The 25186-nt window shown below is 36.9% G+C and overlaps 1 protein-coding gene across 1 annotated transcript in view; it reads right to left on the reverse strand.

The window, feature by feature from the left end:
* TOX (thymocyte selection associated high mobility group box) overlaps nt 1-25186 on the reverse strand; it is a 302922-nt gene that overhangs the window by 127459 nt on the left and 150277 nt on the right. The window contains exon 2 of the mRNA XM_054590158.1: nt 13695-13760. Within this exon, the coding sequence (XP_054446133.1) occupies nt 13695-13760 (66 nt within the window). The remainder of the gene's footprint in view (nt 1-13694; nt 13761-25186) is intronic.

Consider the following 25186-nt stretch of genomic DNA (forward strand, 5'->3'; position numbering starts at 1 on the left):
AGATAATACATGAACTTCTCAAGGGGACTGCTGGAAGCATTAAAATAGTAATTTCAACATACAGCATCATCTTCCTCAAGAGAGTATTTTTATAATTCTAAATAATAGATTCCGTGATTATTTCAAGTAATTTTTTAAAATCCTTATCATTTGAATTTGCATATTTAGCTTATAAAGTGCTACATCTTTCTCCATGAAAAGGAGACAGATCTTGGTCTGGTTGAGAGGCCTCATAATGGTTCTTTCTGTGGCTGATAAGGATGCGCACAGAGTATGACAGAAAGAATTGAGGCTCTGGAGTCCAGTAGAAATCCAGCTTCTTTGCAGCATTTATTTGTGTGAATTCTTGGGCAAGTCTTATGTCTTGTGAGCCTAAGTTTCAAAACCTACTTTGTGGGGTTCTTATGAGCATTGAAAACAAAAACATAAGAAAGGTCAGAAGCCCAGTAATATACATCTGACACAAAGAAAGTTCTTATAAATGGCAGCCTTAGCATAGCTGGTTATTGTTAAATGGGTTTATATAAGCCACTGATGGGGTCATAGTCAAGAAAACAAACGGCTGTGGACAGTACAAGAAAGAATTTAGGCATCATTATAAAGGAATTTCAATGTATTTGGCACTCATCAGACCTCATATGGAAGCAAAGTGTAGCCCCATTCATACATAACATTCATTTAACTGCTCCCCATAACTAGCTAGGATAAAATTTCTCCTTTATTTTAAAAAGATTAAATTGTATTTTTGAAATTAAAGAATAAAAAGATAGTGGAAAATGGGGAACAGGTGAAGGGTGACAATGACCTCATGTCCAAAGTGCCATCCCTACCTTTTCAGAGAATTTTGCTGGCAGACCTTCGACCCATGCTGACCAGTTCCTGCTGGCCCCACTCCTACTGAGCCAGGCAAAAGACGAAGGAATTTGCAACCAGAATTTCAGTGTCTGAGTTCGCAAGAAATGCTATACAACTACTAACATACTGTCTTGTTGTGCCTGTGGAAAGGCTACCTTCCCTGGGAGATTCTTGGCAAGGTCAAAATGCTAATAAAATGTGTCATTTCTCAGACTAGAATTAAGAAACAGGGTTTCTTCTGATGTGTTTTGGTTTGGGAGCTTTTCCAGCCATTTGACTAAAGCCATTGTCCTTCCCCATGTCCAACCTTTCCCAGTCTACCCTTCAGTGAAAAAGGAAAGCAAATTTCTCACCTGATCTCTGGAAGACCTCATTCTCCCTGTCTGTGTAATTACTCACATTCCTATTTAATCATATTGCTTTACATATTCTATGACCTGTGTATCCTGTTTACATTATTGTTTCCTTCTGCAATCCACATTGCCCTTGGCTATAGCCTGTCCTTATTTTTTATTCTTATGCTACATTATTACATCTGGAAGTGGGATGTTAATTAGGCTGATTTTTCTTTTGACTACAGAGAATTCTTGTTTTCATACTGTCCACAGAGAGTGTTAATATAGGCTGACCAGGAACAACAAAAAAAAAAATGGGAAATCTCTTCTGGCCTTTGCCTTTTCTTCTCTTTTTAAAATCTAGTTTCTCTACCAGATGAACCTTGCATTTGTGGGTCGCTGTCCACATATTGCAGTCATTATATGGAGCACTCAATCTTTGGTGACAAGAAGTCCCATAACTCAGAAGAATTTTAAAAATATCATCTTGTACATATCTTTAAATTATGTGATGGTTTCACGCAATCATGCATACACCAAAAATATGGCTATGGTTATAACACTGTAAAATATGTTTCTCATATACCTCTTTATTTGAAAGATAAATAATTAGCACTGCCATCAAATGTATATAGAATGCCTTAATTTTTAATCTGTAATATAATTCCTGAAAGTTCATGATAGAAAAATGCCAATGTTTAAACATGTTTCATCTTCTATTACTGAAAATTCTTATAGTATGACTCAAATAACTGAATAGAAAGCAAACTGAGGAGTGCATTAGAAAAATAATAAACTTACTCTGCATGTTTTCAGAAGTTAAGATATTGCATGTAATGGTGATTTCTCTCAAAAGAGTTTAAATAGCATCAACATTATCTCCTATTTCTTTGAGGAGACATTCAAAGTAGGTAGTTTTCAGATTCTTTTGTCTCTGCATGAACAAGGGTTGATAGCTTGAGACTATAATGTATTACTGTGGAAAGCTTCAGTCTGTTACATAAATCATCTTAACACTCAGCAAGAATTGTCCAACGGTGCCATTGATGTGCTCAAGCCAATGATCCTGCAAACAGTTTTTTGTCTTTCTTCACATGTTAGACAATAGCAATAAATCATCTTCATTTAAAAACACACAATGTACTAATTTTTCAAGCAACAGTTATCAAAATACAATATTTGGTAGAAAGTACATTTATTTTATTTGTGCTCATTAATTTTTGTAGCAGGTATTGAGTAAAAGGGAAGGACTGCCTCACTCCCCATAGAAGCATTCGGTGTGCACCTACTGTGTGCAAGGCATCCTGCAAAGCGTGATTTGTGATACAAAAAATGATAAGATGAGTTTGTTACAAAGGAAATGAGTTATAAGAGATACAAGTATTTAGGCTCCCAATGTGTATGTTCAGTGTGAAGCTTAGTAATATCAGAGTGTAAATAAAAGAGGAAATATTTGAAAGAAGCTGGGATGCCAAAGAGATTGCTATAAGCAGATTTACCCTGATAACAGGGCCTGAAGATCAGACACTTCTGCCAAGATGCAATTAGTGGTCAGGGGAGGACCACAAAACCGACAAATGGAGGACTCCAGCCAACGAAGCAAGGGGATTCAACAGCAAGGTCAAGTGCTTAATATTCAAGAAAACTTCAAGAACAAGACTGTCTCCACCAGTCAAAAAAAACCCTTTGGGGTACTAGGCCCAAAGCAAGCCTCTATTGGGTCTGATTTTTATTGGATTATGGTTTTTCATAATTGAAAAGCCAATAAGCAAAGTCTCAACGAGACCAGAAAACAGGGTCAACTTGATGCCACTGTCAGAGAATGTCTGACAGTGGCTCTTCCTGGGGCTGTAACTGGGCAAACTTGGACCCTTTGGTGGGATTAACAAGCTGAAGCTTTGAGGATTCGGAAGGTAACCTGGCAGTAGGCCAAGCACTCTCAGATCAGGGGTGAGGGGGTGGGACTGCCCAACACTCCGCTCTGAATCATGATGGCTGCCAGGGCCACCTCTCTAGGGACTTCCAGAAAACTCCTTAACATTTACATATGCGCATTTCTCCTGTCATAATTCATTAAGGATACTGAAATGGGGAACAGACTTTTTTTTCCTCTCAATATTGTTCCAGGGTCTACATGAGCCTACGAGTTGCATTTTTTTAGAGAATGTTTTAAAGCCAAGTGTGTGCAGTTGTTCTAAGGGCCTCCTCCTATTTGGCTAAAAAAGAAAGGGGGACAGATGATGTGTGCCCCGACCCATAACCCACACATGGATGATTAGGGAGAGCAGATTGAAGTGCAGGAGTTACGTCTGAAACCCTAGTGGAACCCAAGTATGTTCTTCTGGTAACAGGTCACCATTGCATATTCAGTGTTTAAAGGGGACAATTAAAATATTCAGATTTAATTGTTTGATGTACAATTTTATGAACAAATGCAGTGTACATGTTTTTTAGTTTTTCAGATGCTTTCTCACATTCAGTTCATATATTCTGAGATTTAGTTTTATAAGTTTTTGTTTCATTTTATAAATAATCTACATTAACCAGAAAAAAATAAAGAAAATGTGCATGAAAATAATCATTCTTAATTCAACTATTCTGGGGGAAAAAAGCACACACCATTAAAACATGTATCTTTTAAGATATATTTAGTTTGTATTTTCTATTTTGTTTTGGGCTTTTGTTTTTTTCACTTTATTATTATTATTTTTATTTTATTTTTTAAAAGTCAGAAATGCAACAGTGATCTAAAAATGCTACATTCAAACCTCAGCTCATCCATAAGTACTTAATTCCTCTAAGCCTTAGTACCCAAATCTGTAAAATAATAAGGAGGATAAATAGTATTCAATTAATTAAGGGTATATCAGGATTAAATGAGATAATATAAATAATTTGGGTAATATACTGGTTCATAAGAGAATCGGTAAATGTTAACTACATTATTATTATACCATCATAAAATTTAATCTGATCACTTAAAATGGATTATGAATAATTTTTCATGTCAATTAATATCACTACATTATTGTCTAAATGGCTGTATATTATGTCATTGTGTGCACGGTCTATAGTTTATCTATTTATACTCAAATGGAATCACAGAATACTCATTCAAGAGAAGATCTCAGAGACTATGCCCCCACTTTGCAGATGAGAAAACTGAGACCCAAAGAGTTTACATGGCTTGCTTGCATTTTAAGGACTAGATGGGCAGAGGGGAAACCCATAGCATCATTACAAAGTTGTTTTTTATATTTAATAACTAAGTAAAATGCATTGGGTTTTAATATACTATTTTAAAATACTTATGGCCTTTGAACTATAATTAAGTTTCTTTTTCAAAAAAAACCTGAGCAAAATTGATTGCTAATGGTCAGGTTCTATTTGCAGAATCACATGCAGGTAGACGACACAGAGCTGACCATTCAGTGCTGGCCTATCTTTTATGGACATAATTTATATGTGAAGTAAAAAATACATGCTATCTGTGTTTATGGCCATTCTTTTCATTTTTGACTATTGTGTAGAAATCCACAAATGTTGACTATGTAAACTCAGATTTGTCACAAAGCAGACAGATCAGCTGAGGGCAAGTCCTAAGCAGATGGCCTGAGCTCTTGGTTTGGCTCCTTCCTCAAACAAAGAACAGAAAAAGGAAGGAGAGGCTCCCGTTTATACTCTGACATGCAATTCCTACTCTGGAACATTTAGCAAGGACACACTGCAAGGGGATGCCTACATATTTGAGGATCATCTCACTTCCTAAAGTCTTTGCTACAAAGAAAGCTTATAGTGAAGTAAAGCTGAAGATGGGAACATGGAAGAAAAAAAAAGTGTTGAACAATTGGAGAGAATTTCCTGTTTGAAGATGATGAAACCCATTATCCATGAGTTATTTAGAAGTTGGATCCCTGGGGAAGAATGGCAGGAAGGGTGAGTATCTTCTATGGAAATACCACCTGCACTTCATTTTCCTTCTGGAGGAGAAGAGGAGAAGTGCCACAGGTAGGAAAAATCCTGAACCTTGACAAGAGAATAAGAGGAAATGGGCCGGCAGTTGTAGCAAAGGTGTGGAGAGGCTGGGAAAGAGGAGAAGCAAGGAATCACCAGTCTGGATAAAAGAAAGCAGGCACAGCAAATGAACTCCTCACCTTGTACAGCTTTTTATGTGTGTTCGGACTGATATAAGATTGCTGCTTCTGCAGGTAAAAGATGGTCATATATCTGCAATTTCATTTGGTTCAAACTAATGTCTTCAGAGTATTCGCACCCATGTTCACATGTTGCAGTTATCTCAACATTAACCATGGTTGGTTGAGGTTAGGATGTCAGCCTTACAGAACAAAAGGAAGCCTAGCTGACCACGAATAGGTTCTGACGTGGGTGTTAGGCCTTCCCAGGCCTAACTCTGATATTTACTATTTTTTGGATTTTTTTGCCCATCATTCTACCTCTCTCATCCTTGCTGAATTATTCTAAGGATTGAGATAATGTATGCAAAGCCTTTGCTTAGTTCCTTGCCAGATAGAGATAGCTGTCAACTGATAGCTATTATTATCATTATGGATCTAATTCATGTATTACACTGTGGGTAGGGGAAGGCTAACCTAAACTTCCAGCCAAGCAGAAACTTTCTACTAAAACTTACCATTAGGTTGACAAGAAAGAAGTTTAACTGGAGTCAGAGCATAAGAAATAAACAACTGGATACTCACAATACAGATGAGTCCAGACTGGTCCCCGCCAAGGCATCTTCTGTACAGGGCTACTAGCCTTGCCCCACATTTGTGATCCTACTGACTGTCCCCTGTCCCCTGTCCCCAGCCACCATTCCTCCAAGGCCACGGGCTCCGTGAGTTCAGAAAATAACTCCCAGTGGGTTTTAGCTCTCCTTGAGGGAGGGCTTTCTCCCGAAACGCCGGAAAGCCGAACTGCATACAAGGAAGCCTTCATTACTGGCCTCAAATCGTGACCATGAGAACCCTTCTGAGTTTCAGATCAGGCTATTCCATTTGAATAGTTTGATGCTAGGGCTCCGAAGTTACTTGTTTGACTGCTAGCAAAAGAATCGATCATCATAACTTATAAACAGCAAGGAATGTATAGAGAACATTTTTCAAGACAGCAATTAATTACTTTCAAACCATTAGGGTTATAGGTATACATTTTAACATCCAAACTGAAATAACATAGATCAGAAAAAACACAGGAGAAAGGGGGGAAAAAAAGACATAAATGAAGATTCAACAGAAACTTTCTTTGTGTTTCTGGGAAGTCTACCTCAATCTGCTCCCAAACCGAGGAACTGAAACTGCAAAGGGAAACTTGACACTTTTTTAAAGGTTGTTTGGGTGGCAGATGAACATTTGAGAAGGAGGTCTCAAAAGAGATGCAGGTGGGTGGAAAAAACCTCAGCTTTTCCAAGCCTCAGTGTTCATACAGTAAAAATGGGCAAAGTCACTTCTACCTGATGTACTGGCATATTAAAATTTGAGAGTTTCTTTAGAACAATTTTATGTGCCTTGGAAATGGAGACAGATGGCATCATCCAATATATTACTATCTTAAAGTTAAATATTATATTTATTTTTTGGACATTCTTTAGTGACAGATTTATTACAATTAGTGCCAGGAAAAAAAATCTAGTGTGTTATACCTTGCAAAATTTAACAGGGGGATTACTTAATTTTTCACAATTGTTTATGTGCTAAGGTAAAAAAAAAAATCTTCAAAATGCAATTCTGAACAAGCCAAAGGACTGTTTTCAAAATGTATCAGCTGCAGCTGTGTAAGTGGTCAGGCTGTGCGCTAAGGCCACAACACCTCTTCCCAGCACCTAAACGTCTTGGTGTCACTTGACAGTTGCCCATTGAGCAAATGATCCTCCGAATGGAGCTTGATGCTTTGAGAATCTCTTTTGATTCTGTTTTTACCACCAATGCTATTCCATTCAGGTATTTTCATAATTTTTATCACTGAAATTTATGTTCCTAATGCTTGAAAAACATACTATTAGACAATTATAATAAAATTCTGGAGCATACTCAGCAACAAACATTCATTTTCTGAAGTAAAAAATGAGTCTTATATTCACAAATCCCACAGCTTGGAAATATATATGATACACAACATTTAACCTGTCAGCAGCCTCATTAGTGTCAATGACTAGGAACTGGCAATCAGTAGATGGTGTGCTCTACATGTGTTTATGTTTTAAAATGTTCCTGAAATAGCTCCATTAGAGAGGTTGATATAAAACACTTCTACTGGACAAATGAATTTCAGTTTAAATTTTATGGTCTACTTAAATGTTTTTTGAAGAATTCATATTTCTCATGTTAAATGATCATTTATAGCTAACAGAGTCAAAACCCAACTAAAAAATAATAAATAATAAAGACTCGGTAAAGAATCATCTGAAGTTCAACCACACCAGTATGTAAATAATCAAGAAAATATGCAGAAAGACTGATGTATGTTTGACTATCAAGAGCCCTAAGATATATGTTTGTATGGTTCCCCGTATGCAGTATCCATACCACTATTAAGACATTTTTATAAACTGTAAGAAATATGTGAGCTATTTCAAGATATAATTCTGAAAAACAGACTTCCATATAAGAAGCCAATTTAGGAAGAAAACAACATAAACAATAGTAACTTGTGTGCTCAAGTGAAGCATCTTTTTAATTTTGAGTAATGAAGATGTCAAGCCAAATGCTAGAGTAGTTTAACTTAATTAGGTGGCCTATTTTTCCAGGCATCCTTTCATTTCCCATTGAAAACTCAGCTTGTATGCAAGGCAACAAGAGCAATTTTGTCTGTAATGAATGCCTCCGGGACTGCGCAGAGTAATCATTTGAATGTTACACTGAAGACTGGTTTGAGTAACTAGTTTGGGCTTGTTAAGGTGCCAGACTTTGTTGGACTAACTAGATTACTCAAAGCATGGCAGCTTTGTCATTTTATTGGGTCAATGGTCAAAAAGTCAAGTTGACTTTACGCCTGAAATTTCTGCCAAAAGGAACCAATCTAAAAGTAATTGGTCTAATTTATAGTTCAAATTTATGTCATGATCATGGAGATTTTATAGCCCATAGTCAAGTTTTTTTAAAAAAATTCTCTTAGAAATATACTATCTAGGCCCTTCTGTTATACCTCATTTACATTTTAACCTAGGAAATTTCCTCATCAGACAAACATGTAATTAAAATTATAGATATAGTTATTAATATGTTTCCAAACTCAACTCATTATAATTCTTATAGATTTACTAGAATATTGTACAAAAAGGGACTTGGAGAGCCCTCTTGGTTCCACAGCCATTGTAGTGCTGATGACAAACAGTAACGTGGTATCATTGTAAGAATAACTCCTATTGTTATTTAGTTAATTATCACACTAATTCTTTGAGTCCTGTACTTGACATGATTTTCTGAGGAAGTGGGAGAGCTGGCATCCTTTGTTAATGTGTGGAGGTACTCACACCAGACAGAGGAGTGCTAGTAGAATACAATAAAGAGGGCCAGATTTGTTAAGTGTCTGCAGTGCAGAGCTAAAAATCATTGCAAATGGAAAACTCAAAGAATTAATGTGATTTGCTGTGGCTGGTGTGGCTCAGTGGATTGAGTGTTGGCCTGCAAACTAAAGGTTCACTGGTTTGATTCCCACCAAACCATGATTCGCACATGCCTGGGTGGTGGGCCGGGTCCCTAGAAGGAGGCCTGTGAGAATCAGACACCCATTTATGTTTTCCCTCCCCCTCTTTCTCTCTCCCTTCTCCTCTCTAAAAATAAGTAAATAAAATCTTTAAAAAATTAATATGATTTAAAAATGTAGAAAATATATGAATTCATTTACTCATCTCTCAACAAAAAAATGTTGCTTACCTCTGATATGTCAAATATTCTAGGTATAGGAGATCCACAGAGAAACACTAGAGTGAGTCCTACCTTCAAAAGCTTATAATCAGGTGGGCAAAAAGAAAAAAGAAAAATTGGTACCAATTTCCGTACGCTACATTCCACAGACGGGCAAATATTTGCCTTGATAACTGATTTACATACCCTAGAGGGACAAAGGTGTGTAAGTGGGGAAGAAACATGGATTATTCAGCAACAGTGAGAGGAGAAATGAAAAGGTGAAAGTGAGATGAGATGAGACAAGTTAATGAGAAACTGTGGAACCCAGAATGCAGGCAATAATTATATACAGGGAAAAGAAGAGACAGATTCAAAAGTTATGCAAACAAGTAGAACCAACACTATTTGCCATTCACTCAGGGCTGAGTGATGGGAGAGACTGTCCAAGTTCCTATCTTAGAAGACTGGGTAGATGGTGTTAACTGTTATGACTACACGCAAAAGAGGGAAACAAAAAAGTTTAGGAGGTGAGGGAGTAGGTTGGAGGTGATGAATTTCAATTTGATACATTGATCTGTTGAGTCTGAGCTGTAGTCAGGGACAAGTGTCTAGTGCAGTTAAAAATCAAACCCAAACTCATATGAGAAAGCTGCCCTAGATACCTGGGTGCTCTTAAGCTTTTCTATTCAAAATGCGTGGTATAAAATGTATGTCTAATGCTTAGCTGTAAGATTCTAAGAAGATGTAATATTACTCTATTTTACCATTGTTATTTTTTAACTTTAAGATTTAAGGGCCTAGGTAAGAGACAATTTCAGTGGGGGAAGAGGAAAGAAGCAGGGAGAGAAACCTAATCACAACCTGAAAATAATATAAAACGAGGTCTCATTTAATGTTATGAGTTTACTATGATGCTTAGAATTAACAGCAAAAATTGGCTGATCCTTAAAGGATAGCTGTTCATGGACAGATAGAGGAAGAAAGAAAAGTAAGGATGAAGGGAAGGAGGGAAGAAATGAAGGAAACAAGAGGGTAGGGATGGAAACCAAACAAAAAGAAATGGTTTAGTGGAAGCCAATGTCAAGCAGGAAGTGACTTACTGAAAATGTGTTTCAATGAAGTAACCAAAGCTTCTTCATGGCTTGACACCAGAAAAGTCCTCTGATTCCCCCTATTAAGCAGTTATTTCTTATATAAAAAGACTAGTACTTTTCAACCATTTTCCCACAGTATCCCAAGGGAGGCATGCATGAGAAGAGTTCTTATGTCAGAGAACTGATGAAAGATGTGCCAATGTGTGGAAAGCTTGGAATGGACACTTAGCCGTGGAAAATGATATTCTGGGAACTTCCAGAGAAGAAGAAACGATGAGAAAAAGTAATGGCACATATTCAGAACTAAACATAAATAAATTACTAACCTTTGTGCCATAGAAAGTTCTGATCAAGAGAACCAGACTCCTTTTCTGTTCCCTTTGATGTATGCAATTCAAATGAATATTTATATCTCGAGCACAATCACAGATGAGGAACTACTGAAGGTACTGTAATTCTAGGGGCTGGAGAAAGGGGATAGAATATTTTAGGGGAAGAGAAAGACCACATAGCATGTGAATTGGAGTGGGTCTGGGAAATTCTGGAGAAGAGCTTGAGCTTGGGTGAGAAGCCCAGCCCTCTCGGTCTTATTGTTGTGTATTCTGGCACATGGGTCAATCAAACATGACAGGGCAAGAATGAGAAAGGAGTGAGTTTATGAAGGACTGTTAGCTAATCTTCAGTTGGTTTTCCTTTCATTTGCCCACTCACACTTCCCCACAAACTCTACAGGAGGGAACCTGCAGTTTCATAAGGTATCAGGCAAGGTGAGTCCTCTTAGCCAGGGTCTGGAAACACAAAGAATTCTTGCACTGCATGGTTCAAATTCTATCCAGAGTAAGAAAATTTTAAATGGTGTTTAGATTAAAGCACGGAGTGGCCAGTGTGCTTTATTATAGGAGAAAATAGCCAATATTCCAAGAATGGAGCCAGAGAGAAGTGGAAATGTCACAAGTTTTTATTACATACTTGTCAGGCTTATTATGTGGTGGTATATTCAATTTAAAAGCTGCCTATCAATTACAAAATTATATGCAAAAAATTTTAAGGATTTGTATACACCCACTTAAGAGGTATAGAATGCATGCAGTAGATAGTGCCAAAGAGTCCTTTGGGACTGCCTAAAAGAATATCACTAATTTTTACAGTGTACTTCCATTGCTGGAGCTATTCCAGCACTAGCTTTCTATAAAAATCATTTCAAGTTTAGAATTATGCTATTTGCTTGCAGCAACATCACAGGAGCAGTAGTACACCATATGTTCCTACTTAGCAACTTAGTCTATAAGTCTCAAAGCATGTACTGATTTGAAAATTGAACAGGAATTATAATTGTTGAGTGATGCTATGAGGCAAGTTGTCTTGGATTACTAGGCTATGCAGATGTTTGATGTTATGTAGGAAAAGAACAAAACTTTTTTTTTTTCCTGCAGGATGACTAAAATCTTATTTATGTTTGCCGAAAGGGGTAAATTGATTAAGATTCCCCCAAAGAATATCAGGTAATGAATTCTTGAACACACTGTATTACAGTAAACAAAAGGAATGTTAAGTGCAAAATTTAGCTAAGGACATTCAACTTATGTAATTTGTGAAGTTTATTTCCCTCCAGAGTATACATTATCTTACATTAGTCTAATTTTTAAAAGTAACACATTCTAAAAACATTTTCATGTATGCTACATTATTAAAAAAACAGTTTGATTCCGGCACACACACCTGCCATAGCTTTACAAAGACCAAGTATTTGAAGCTCTTACTCTTTCATAAATTTTCAATGATATTTAAAGTATTTTTAGTAACTCCTGACTGCTATATGAGAAAAATAGAGTTAGTTGTTTGATTTTAGTTAGGGCTTAATATGTCTGTCCATTGTACTTGAATTTAAAAATCTAAGGGCCCAAGTTCTTATGATGTATATGCTTAGAATTTATAATCCTTTTTCCAAAAGTCTTTAAGAAGGACATAATGATTCTCTGAGAGGGAGCAGCTGCTTTATAACAGCAATCATTTATTGAGTTTGTGTTTCTACTGTTTCAAACAAATTCAATTAGCCCTTACACTTCAAAACCCTAAAGGCACCAAAGAGATGATACTGGGTTGCTCTAATCTAATAGTAATACTAAACTTGTCAGTACAGTTTTGGGATTGATGGTTAGAAGAAAATTAATAGTAACATTTTTCATTTTTTAATCAAACAGTCCTATTCAGAACCACCTATGGATCTTGGAGGCTACGTAGCTGAATGAATTCAGTTCAGTAAGAATTTCAAATGCAAAGCTCGGCCTTCCAAAGATATTCTGAGTGTGATCCACTCAGTTGGATGGGAGGAAATGTAGTCCGGATCTTTGACCTTCACGATGACCTTCTCATCTGAACAATAAAGTGTGGTTTCTCGAATGTCTGCCAGAGAGGCAGTGATCATAATGACTTCTAAATGCAAAGTTCATGGAGAGGCGGGCCTGCCTCTGTTTCGAGTTAAGCACAAGACATGTTGTTCTTAGGGAAATTCCAAAGCCCCACAAACTGCACCCCTACCTTATATATTAGATTTAATTCACGGACAACTACCGCGAAGAACAACAGAAATTTTATAATCCCCCTGCCCTCATTCTTCCTAGGTAACAAATCTATTTGGGCATATATGTAGGCATTGAAAACTACACGACTATAGTAGAGTTTCTGCCATAGTCACTTTTACAAGAAACTTCAAGCTACCATGGTTTTATAGTCTTCTAGGAAAAAACACATTCAAGCCCACAAAATGCTCCTATGGACTCACCCTCACTTTCATTCATTCACGTGTTTATTTTTGCTTACAATGTTCTTACATATTATGTTATACTGGCACCCTAGGGCAATTATAATTTTGCCTTAAATGTCCTTGCTGGATTAAAGGGCCTGGTCTTAAGTATCTAAAAATAAATAGCTAAGCATTTACTTTTATAAATGTAACCATTGGACTTTTGTTGTCACTTCTCATGATTAAATACCTTGTCAACCATTCCCAGCGAAATGGATACAAACGTGCCCTCAAAAGGTTTCAATCATATCACATATTTTGGCTTGAAAACTACCCACCCAATAGATTCTGAAAGCCGCCATATAGCACCATTTGGCCATGTGATTTTGGTTATAAATATAACAGTTTACTGAAAACTGCCCCAACAGTGGATAATTAAAACTATTTGTGACATGTGTAGCTTATAATGATTAACTTGTCTCTAGTCAGAAGCACAAATAACCTGCACCTGTAAAGACTTTATTTCCTAAAGGTAAAACAACTGTTTAGCAAAGATCATGCTGGCAAAACAGCTGCTTGCCGTTCTGGAGGGGAAACAAGGTAGTATCTTTCAACAAATGCCAACTCCGGTGTTTTATCAGCTCTATCTCATTAACTGGAAACAAGGCTTAAATGCTTTGTTTATAAATTATGATTATTCCTGATTGCGGCAGTTACTGATAGTGCTACTCATTTGCAATGCAACTCTTTGAATTTGTTTAATTACAATTTGAAACAAGGCAGAGAAGATTAATTAACCCACCTGGCTGGCTGGCACATAGTCCTGGCTCGGCTCTGTCATGCTCATGTACATGTTCTCACCGTCAAACTGCGAATGAAATAATAGTAAACATTGAGCAATCTTGACTGTGTGCAGCGCTTTTGTTTGTGTGTGTGTGTGTGTGTGTGTGTGTGTGTTTTGTTTTGTGTTTCACCATCAAGCTAAAAAACAGTAGCCACAAAAAAATACTGTGTTTGGGAATAGGAGAAATCTGTCCTAGCGAGTGAGCCACATCTTTTCTTTGATGTTTCTGTTGTCATCCTTCCTGACCTTGGATGTCAGTGATTTGGAGTAATTAGTGCTCTAGTAATTACAGCAAGCAAGCAAGAAATGAATGGCTTCCTTTCATCTGCAATCTGTTTTAAAACAAAATGGCTCATTTTGTGTACCATGTATACATATTGCAGTTTAGTTGTAATGAAGTATTAAATGAATGGCACAATTTCTGAGGGAAAAAGATAATGGAAAATAAACTAAGGCACAGCTCAATGCATTCTGAGTTTAGCTCTCAGAAATGAAAAAGTACAGAGTTTTCATAATAGACTAAAACTGGCTTCATCACAATAGCTTTATGATTAAAAATTTTAACTTTATGATAATAGTTGAAAAAGCATGTGCCACTACATCCATGGCTAAGAATGATAACAATAATGGATAACAATAAAAATATTACAGGCTTGATGATTAAATTTCCCTCTTTGAAGTTTTCAAAGACATAGAATTAATGTAAGTGTTACAAATGCATAGAAATTCATACAGAAATTTACAAGTTAGGAACAAGATAGGAGGAGCAAATTCACCAGGCAGGGAGATTTCAGAACGATGCAATAGTTCATGCACAGCAATAACAACAACATACTTTCCATTATTTGGGCTTTTGAAAGCAGTAATCACTCCATTCATATTTAATCCTCAGCTATCTTTAGTAACTTGATAAATGGACAAGCATTCCTTTTTGCATTAGAGGAAAAATTTTTCCAAGGAAATAATCAAATGGACTAATACAGCCAGTTTTAAAGAGCTGAGTCTGAATATACTTTCACTGGCAGACTAATTTCAGACATGGGAACTTGAAAATCTGAAAAATTACAATACTTTTCAAGGCAGAATGGTGTTATTGATGGAGGTACAAACACAAAGTAACATGGACATACTTTATATGCCATCAAAAAAAAAATTGTGTTATAGGCATCACACTCCACCGCCTATGAGGTGCTAGCACAAGAGAGTTGTACACAATATAGGGACACACCAAAGCTTCTGAACTATAGTCAACAAAAGTGGGTGCCCTGAATATTCACATAAACATCTGCTGTATGAGTAAAGACCTCCCTAAGGACACTGAGGTACTCGTGAGGTTAAGTTCAAAGAACCAAAGGATTTCCTCACTCATCACCCTGCAGATATATTTCATGTTGTAAGAACAACGTTATTCAAACATACGAAATCACTTATTGAATGATGTGGTTGTTAAGACAAATCAGATATAGCACACTTAGAAAAGACTAGCTGGACACTTTGGTTGCTTTGTCATCTGGCTCAAGAACCCAGAGTTCAAATTACTTACCCAAGGTTGCTTTTCCATCAGTCAGGTGATCGATCACCCTCAACCCAAAGACAGTCCTAGCCCCAGTCAATCTGTCTGTTCCTCCTGACAACTCAAAATCTGACAAAGCATCATTTGGCATTTCTCCACCCACATCCACTGTTGGTTTGTTTGCAAATGTTTTTAATGTCAAGATGCCAAAGAAACACTTAAAATATGGACAGTTTCTCTGACTATAACAAACTAAATTGAACAGAAGTAGTGAAGTGAATCAAACACTCCACTTCCTATGCATATTCTATAAATGTGTTACTTTCTATTCCATCTTCTCTAACTCACTTGCTAAATCTGGTGTCATTTTCAAGCCAGCTAAGGCTTTGGAGTTTTGGTTTTAGTCTATCCAAAGTGTATGTTAATTAAGCATATTCAATGTTACTTCTCTTGATAAGGACTCTTTACTCAAAAAGTACCAATGTTTAAATAACATTGAGCCAAGGCTAAAACAGCATTTTATAATAAAAGGTATGTTGCTATAGGCATAATTATTTTATTGAATACATTCTATGTCCCCATGACCTACCTATATCTTTACATTAACTGGTGTGTATTATCTGATTTCATCTTCACAAAAACTAAGATTTAGGTATTTTTATTACCTACATTTTATAAATTATGATTAAAAAAAGGTACAGATTATCTAAACCAGATCCTCAAGGTTGCATTACTCTTAACAGGCAGAGCTAAGATTTAAAGCCAAGCAGCTCGGCTTTCTAGCATATGCACTTAACCACCAGATCATATAAATATAGTATAAATCATAATGATATATTAGCTATCAATTCTGAAAATGTCAATAAATTACCAAGGCATATCATTGGCAACATCTCAATAATGTTGAAATAGTGTCCAAGCATGTCCACAGTATTGTGAGACTTTCGAAAAAGATGAGTTTCAAAGAATAAAGCCAAAAGCATCATACTTCCTGACTTGAACTTATACTAAAAAGTGACAGTAATCAAAACAGCATGGTATTAGCAGAGAAAATAGACACTCGGACCAATGGAACAGAATGAAAAGTGCAGAAATAAACTCACATGTATATGAGCAAATAATTTCCTTTAAAAATTTTTTTATTGATGGACTTTAGAGAGGGGGTAAGGGAGAAACATCAATTTGTTGTTCCACTTATCCATGCATTCATTAGTTGACCCCTGTATATGTCCTGACCAGGGTTGGAACCCGCAACCTTGGTATATCAGGACGATTCTCCAACTGAGTGAGTTATCTGGCCAGGCTATGAGCAAATAATTTTTGACAAAAGAGTCAAAAACATAAAATGGGAAAAGAAATCCTCTTCAATAAATGGTGCTGGGAAAATTGAGAAGCCACATGCAAAAGAATGAAACCAGATTGCTTTGTTACCATACACAAAAATTAACTCAAAATAGATCAAATACATAAATATAAAACCTGAAACAATAAATTACCTAGAGAAAAACATAGGTACTAAAGTTATAGACCTTGGTTTTAGAGAAGACTTTATGAATTTGACCTCAAAGGCAAGAAAGTATTGTAAAAGCAAAAATAGATGAATGGGGCCTCCCAAACTAAAAAGCTTCTGCACAGCAAAAGAAACCATCAAGAAAATGAAAAGGCAACCAACCAAATGGGAGAAGATATTTGCAAACAATACCTTTGATAAGGGGTTAATATCCGAAATATATAAAGAACTATACAACTTTACAACAAGAAAGCTAACAATCCAATTAGAAAATGGGCAGAGGGCCTGAACAGACACTTCCCCAAGAAGATACACAAATGGCCAACAGATATGAAAAGATGCTCACCTTCAATAGCTATGAGGGAAACGCAAATCAAAACTATCATGAGATACCACCTCGCATCTGCTAGAATGACTATTATCAACAAGACAGATAATAACAAGTGTTGGGGAGGCTGTGGAGAAAAAGGAACCCTCATTCACTGCTGGTGGGAATGAACACTGGTGCAGCCACTATGAAAACATTATGGAGGTTCCCGAGAAATTAAGAATAGATGTAGCATATGACCCAGCAATCCCTTTTATGGGCATATAACTGAAGAATTTGAAAACACTTATTTGTAAAGGTATATGTAGCATTATTCATTGCAGCATTATGCACGATGGCCAAGACATGAAAACAATTGAACTGTCCTTCCACAGATGATCAAATAAATAAAGAAAATGTGATATATATATATATATACACATATATACACACATATCATATACATATATCACATTTGTGACAACATGGGTAGATCTTGAGAATATCGTGCGAAACAAAATAAGTCAGAAGGAAAAAGTCAGGACCATATGATTTCACTCATATGTGGGGCATAAAACTAAAAGCAATGAATAAACAAACAAGAAAAACAAACAACTCACAGATACAGACAACAGTGTGGTGGTTACCAGAGGGAAAGGAGGGGGTGGGAGGAGGTAGTAAAGGTAAAGGGGGTCAAACATAGGATGACAGAAGATTTGACTATGGGTGGTAAACACACAATACAATACATAGGTAATGTATTTTATTATAGAATCATGCCCTTAAAACATAACTAATGTCACTCTAATAAATTTAATTAAAATTTTAAGAAATACATAAAAAAATCCCATGAGTCTTGGTGAGTTAGTGATCAGGCTCAAGAATGTCCATGGATGCTTTCTAATTAAACCTTAAGTGACTGAGACACGGTATAATTAGTTTTATTCATCAACTTGGCTAGGCCACAGGGAGCCCAGATATTTGGTCAAATACTGTTCTGGATGTGCTTGTGAGGGTATTTTTGGATGAAATTAACATTTGAATTGGTAGACTGAGTAAAGCAGATTGACCTCTTTAATATTGGTGGGCCTCATCCAATCAGTTAAAGGCCTAAATAGAACAAAAAGGCTCATCTTCATGAGAAAAAGAGGGAACACCTACATCTTGACTGTTGATCTGGGACATTGGTCTTTTCCTGCCTTCAGACTTGAACTGGAACATCATCTGTTCTTGAGTCTCAAGCCTGACAGGTTTTGTACTGGAACTATATCATTCACTTTCCTGGGTCTCCATCTTCCCAACTATAGATCTTGGTACTTGTCTCCATAACTGCATGAGACAATTCCTTATAATAAATCTTTTTCTTTGCATACATACATCCTGTTGGATCCATTTCTCTGGTAAACTTTAACTAATACAGGTGGCTTCTTTTATTACTATCAAGATATTCACAACTCTTTCAAAAGTTTATTTCTGGAGGACACACAATGCAGAAGCACATTAAGAGCCACCATCTATTTTATTGTATTGCTTGCTTTCTAGGGGAGCAGAAGCTATGCTGATATTTTTTGCTATGAGAGGCTGTGGCCTCACACCACATACATTCACACCTCTTTGTTCAGGATGCCTTGTTTCCCTTTTACTTGTTGTAATTCTCCTTATACCCTTCAGTTCCCCTAAGTCAGGGCTGCGCTGTCTCTAGCCTCTGGGCTCCTTCCTGTAGGCAGGCAGGCCTCTGGCTCCAGCCAGGTCTTGTTGTTAGGGAACTAACTCCACTGGCTGTGAGATACTAGAGGACACAGAGCACATTTTAGTTATCTTCAGTGCCTCTATATCTCAGGGCCAGCACATAAAAAGTCCTTAAAAATGCTTAGTTAACAAAAATTAAATAATATTTGCTTGATTAAATACATTACTTTCCTAGAGAATTCAGTGACTTAGAAGAGGAAGGTTAAGCTTTTAGAGAACGGCTTAAAGGCTTTTGAAAGGCATCAACTCAAAGTCTTACAGTGAATTAAAACTGGCTGCTATAGGAGTAGAAGCTCTTGTAAAGAAAAATATAATGTAAAGGAATAGCCAGGACACCATTACTGTGGTGCTAAATCCACCTTTTCCACAAGATTTTTATTTAAGTAGAAAACATATAGATTGGCCAAGAATCAAGAAATCTGGATCTAAATGAGTGCATGCCCTCTTTCTGAAGAATTTTGAGTTGTGAAACTAAAATATGTATGTGTGTCCAGCCTAAACATTCCCCTTGTGGTTGGACAAACTCTTGGACTAAGGAAGACAATTAATCCAAGATTCCAGTGGGCCCCCACTCACTCCCCAAATAGACCCTGTCAGATTAATATCACCATTGTACTTTTCACACCCCCCCTGATCCCACTCTGTCTAGGAACTGGTTCCAGAGATCTCAGCAGGCCTCATGCTGATGCAACATCCTTAGAATGCATCCTGTGTCATGGGCGTGTATCATGTTGTCATTGAAGTCAGATCATATAGTACAATAGCGTCCTAGAATTTTGGTCTTGGGAAGATCTCTGAAGGCATCGTATTGGAACACCTCATGTTATGATTGAAAGAAACAGATCTTTGTTGGCCATGTGGTCCATCTGTAAATAGAATCAAGGTCTGGAATTTCAGTAGAAGAGTTGTCCACTAGGACATACTGTTTTATACTCCATCACTCATCAAAAGTGGGGTATCAGACTATAGACTATTTTGTGTATGGCTTCTTTGCACACCCACAGTCTCAAAAGCACAACAATTGCATTACTATACCAATGACCCCACTTTACTTCACCTGGACCACATATTAGATCAACCTTATTAATAATTGTTGTAATACATTGTTTTATTAAAAATTACTAACTACAACTTCTTACTCTTTATGTTTATCAGAGTTATTATTCTTAGAGTCCACTGAATTTAGGCACTGTAAGTTTTTAAAATGTATCTAAGCATACTAGGACTTTTAATTTCCATGTATTCTCAATTTAAAACCTGAAGCAAAGTTTGAAAGAATAAATAGACTGACTTATTTAAATCTAAATGTAAATGGCATCAACTCAGGATTAGCCTTTCTGATCAAGTGCTTTTATAGTCTTTATTGTGTTTTTATTTCAAAGCACCAGGGGATGCAATCACATAAAAAGTCATTTATAATCTTCTAGTACAGTTTTTTGAAATTGTTTTTAGAGGATATTAACCAAACCCATAATCCCAAAGAGCTTTTCAAGCTAGGTAGTTATTATTTCTTCTATTTAAAAACTGAAAGCAGACATCCAACACTGTCTGAGCACAGTGAATGATGAGCAAAAATGGGCAATATTAGGCTACTGAAACCACTAAAACAAGAAAAATCAAAGATAGAATGTGAAGTGTAAATCAATCATTAGTGCTGGTACAGGAAATGGGATCTTTTTAAGGAAACCATTAGAAGAAAACCAGAAAACTGCTACTGGGGAGGATCCGGGTGGGGGAAGCCTCATGGAATTCCTGAAACAGTACCACATTGTATAGCCTATCAAAGGGAAACCTTACATTTCTGGGTGTTTCCTGAAGGATTACTTGATCCTTTGATTTTTTTTTAAAGAGCTAAAAATGGAAATGGTTGTAATAGGGAGTTAATGTGACATTTCTTAGAAGATGCATTATAATAAATCATTATAAGAGAGGGTAATATCCTCAAAATAAAATATCCATTTTTGTATTGCTTGGCTTAATGTAAGACTGAACATCATCTAATTTTTTTTTTTTTTTGTAATGGAATAAATAACTTTGGTTTGGGCCATGAAGTCAGACTTATGCAGTTTCATGTAGAGAAAGGCATTTTGAGAGTTTTAAGCATCATATGAAGGGTAATAATGTGCCCTGAGCTCAGCTATCATGGCAGTTCATACATATGTATAGTAACCAACGTCACTATATCCAAAGTTAATGTGTCCAATAAAAGTAGAGCAAGGCGCACTCCTACACTACTATGCATCCTCCCATTCTCAAGGAAAAAGGTAACGAGACAGTAGAGAGAGAATACATGTTTATCTTCCAGCTTCAAGGCCGAACTTGTTGATGCAGTAGTCTAAGGCAGTCTGCCTCCACGCCAGCTGGGCTGAATGGAACCAGTGCTGAGCACACTGGGCCAGAAAAGTGGCTCGCAGGGGACCTGTCTGCGCAGGCTATCAATACCCAAGGATGAGAAAACAGACTTACTCTAGCAGTGGTTTGAATGGATGTGTGTTACAACCTGGGAGCACACAAGAGCTGAACTAGGAAAGAGAAACCACTTTTGGTCGGGCTCCTGTCACTTGAACTTGAGTGGTAAACACTCTGCTGCAGATCTGAATGCATGGAGAGGAAATGTGATCCGTGTATAGCACGGCTGCTTAGAACGCGCAGCGACCGGAGAGGGAATATACTGCACCACCCACGACTAGAGTATAGTAACCACAACTTAGCATCTGGACTCCATTTGGAACTGAATTTATATTCTCATTTTTGTTTTAGTGACATACTTATTTGGGGAAGAATTGCATATCATATCTCCTTTGTTAAGTTTGAAAACTGAAATTTTCAATAATAATGCTATGCATATATCTTGAATCTGTCCTCCACCCAGGCTCAGGGGCATGCCTCAGTCATAGCAGCATGTTCCCTCTGCTGCTAAGGGTATGGCTGCAGTGCAGTATTTGTTTGTTTTTTAAACAAACATGCTAACTTTATTAACTCAAAATGAACAGAATTCTTTTTAGTCATCTTATGTTGCAGATACCACATTAGGATAATGATGCTATCATCGTTCAAACCAGTTTTAACCTTTGCAGGCACTTTCTAATTGCATTAAATATACAAAAACATTTAATTTTCTTAACAATCTTATGGTGACTGTTATTAATCCCATTTCACAGTTGACAAAACTGAGACACAAAGTAGTCAAGCAACTTGTCTGAGATGGATCCGATCCCATGTTCCCCAGGTCTGCTCAGCCCACCTGACCCTCAGGCCTTGGCCACTGCCCTTGGCTTCTAGGAATGGTTGACACCATTCCTGCAGTCATTCAGCCCCAGATACAGTCCTTGTGCTGCCACCGCAGCTAAGTCCTGGGTGCCCCAAGCCTGGCACCAACCTACAGCAAGAAGCTCTGCACCTGGACCGGAGCTGAAGAGGTTCTGCCTTCCCCAGAGTCGGCGCTGATGGGCTAGCATAACATATCCTGAGAGAGCTGAGGAAATATGGACCAATGGAGAGCACTGGCCCAAGCATTCCCTGGGGACTCTAGCGAAGACCCTCAGACCCAGTAACCAATGATGATTGGTTGCGAAGCTGTAGCATTGTCAAAACATGTGCGTTCTGGTTTGCTCTCCCTGCCTCCTTGCTGAATTCTCACTCCCTTACTCTTGTTTTCTTGGGCTTGCATGCCCAGTGTTAACATGCAAGCTTTCACTACAAGCTCTGCTTTCTGGGGAACCTGGACTGAGACAGTGTGCAATTGTGCACAATTAGAGAGTGTCAACACTCTCAACTCCAGTGCTACACTAATCTCATTCTGTCTTGGTTCTGCCTTCATTATATTATTTTTAAGAATCTTAATTCTGTTTTGAAGTCCTGTGCAAAGACAGAAGCAAACTTATAAAACAGTAATAAATAGAAGAAGTAGGATTTTCCTATGCCATGAAAACATCACTTCAGTTTCAAGAAACGAAAAGCAAGTTTCTAGAAACCATTAACTCCAAGATTCCAACACAAAGTAATTCATTTTCATTATGCATTATTTAAGAAAGAAAAGAATATGTGGATAAAAGCTTAACTATAACTTCAAATTCACTCAGGTGAATTTAATGAAAATAAGTTTAACCAAAACAAAACACACATGATACACACTTTTGGTTTTTAATAAAAGGCCTCCACAAGGTGTCTGGTTCTAGAATATCAGGAGCAATGACTTCAGATTCTCCATAGGAGCCTTGTTTTGGAAATGGATTCCCCAGTAATTTTCAAGTTTCTACCAATCATAAAGCTGTAAAACTATACCATGTAGTTGAAACTCAGTGTAGTTTCAAATAATTGCTTCAGAACATTCCTCTGACTTGTCATGTTTTAGACAAACTTTTTCTGAATCCATCTAGTAAGGGAAGAATTTGAGAAGTACATCCAAACTTGCTGGCAATCCTTCCCTAAGCTCACTTATTTCCACATCATATCAGCTCTCACCTCATTTACCACGGTCCCTAAATCCTACATAGATGTGGAATGAAAATCATGAAAGTCATTACTTTTTGGGGGTTGGCTATTTTATTGCTAGCATTCCCTTTTAAGCGCAGTGAACATTTTTTAGTTTCTGACATGTAGAGAAAAAGGTGAGAATATTTCCTACACATGTCTGGTCCAGAAGAACATGTTCTATTCTGGGAGCCTCCAAACAAGAAAAATGGAAGAGACTAGCATAAGTTCAGAGCTTTGAAAAGGTTATGAGACTTGACTGGCAGATGTATAAAAGAGATGAATAGAGAAGTTAGAGTGGTTAGGCAACAATGCAGTGAGAAAAAAAATATTTTAAAATATTTGAGGACAAACAATTTTTAAATAGTTTCGAGATTAAAAGTGGTAGTGCCAAATAAAATACAAAAAGGAAGGTACAGAGTTATTAAGATGGAGATTCTCACTTCCTTATTATTGTTACTCAGAAAATAAGATTGTGACTACAAATAACAATAATGTTACAGGAATAGACTTTTGGTAGCTAAAATCTCCCAATGTCAGGACAGGTGTTAAAATATATTTTGGTATGTTCAGGATGAACCCTACCATTTAGAAATATAAGCAGTTGAGTCTACATCCACTCCATTTCCTTTTTGAGATCATATTTAACATTTATGTTTTTCATCTTCCAGTTTGTTTTCAAAATAAAAACATAATGATATTTCAAAGAAGTGGATTAAATAGGAGAAGAAAAAAATCCTTCCAGTCATTCAGTGTAGGTTTGTCCATTGTGAAAGGAAGCAAAGTTCTGTAAGCATGGATCTTTAATTTCCAGAAACCTGAAGTCATTCCATTTATTTATTATATAAAAGGGAGTAAAATTTTTGACTTTTCTTTAACATCTTGAAATACTATATAGTTATATCTATTTTTGCTTCTTTTTTAGTATCATTTTTTAAACTGGGATTTCATGTGACTTTCCCTTCTGACTTATCCACATTTGTATGACAATTATGGTGTTGCTTTTCTTGTTTTAGCTTAAGGCTTCCTGCAAAGGATGTCCCATCCCAAGGCACATTCATTCCACATATTGATAGACTTCAATTCCACAGTTTATTTTTATTGTCGTCTCATTTATAGTAGTTCTACATAGCCTCCCAGATCATTCTCCCACTTCGGTTTGACTTTTTGGGGGAGAGATATTCTTTCAAATACTTCACCCTCCCAAATACTTACCCTCCCTTTTGACAATGTCCTTTTTATAGCAGCATATGTTGCTAGAAACACGTTGGAGCTGTAACTCTTATAAGTTACAAGGACTGTAAGTCTTGTTTCTGAAAAGGCTTGCCTGCTTCTACTGAAAGGCTTATTTAGACTGCATGATGAGGGGTGATTGGTTTCCTGTTTTACTTTCTAGAATGGTACCATATGATGTTCTTTTGCTAAAAATTGAGACAATGGTACTATCAAGGGTGAACCATCTAGCATGGTCTGCTGATATATCAAAATTCAATGGTAAGCAACACATTTCCAGATGTAATGAGTCCTTCCTCCCTTCCTTCCTTCCTTCTTTCCTTCCTTCCTTCCTTCCTTCCTTCCTTCCTTCCTTCCTTCCTTCCTTCCTTCCTTCCTTCCTTCTTTCCTTCCTTCAATAAATGCTCACTTTCACCTGCTGTGTGCCAGGCCACATTTTCAGTGATAGCCACTAATATTTATTGAATATTTACTTTGAGCCAGCTGTAGACATGCATTGACTCAAATTAACCTTATAACAACCTTGTGAGGCAGGCAGTTTTTGTGTCCTTTTTACCGATCAGCAGACCGAGGCTTAAAGAATTAAGTCACTAGAAGAGGGTAGAGCAAAGCCTCAATTCCAGGTCTGTCTGATGACAGAAAAATACCTAATAAGAGATCTGCTA

This window comes from Pteronotus mesoamericanus, unplaced genomic scaffold (assembly GCF_021234165.1).
Source record: "Pteronotus mesoamericanus isolate MK-2021 breed Mesoamerican mustached bat unplaced genomic scaffold, CSHL_Meso_final scaffold_174, whole genome shotgun sequence".
In the NCBI taxonomy this organism is placed as follows: Eukaryota; Metazoa; Chordata; class Mammalia; order Chiroptera; family Mormoopidae; genus Pteronotus; species Pteronotus mesoamericanus.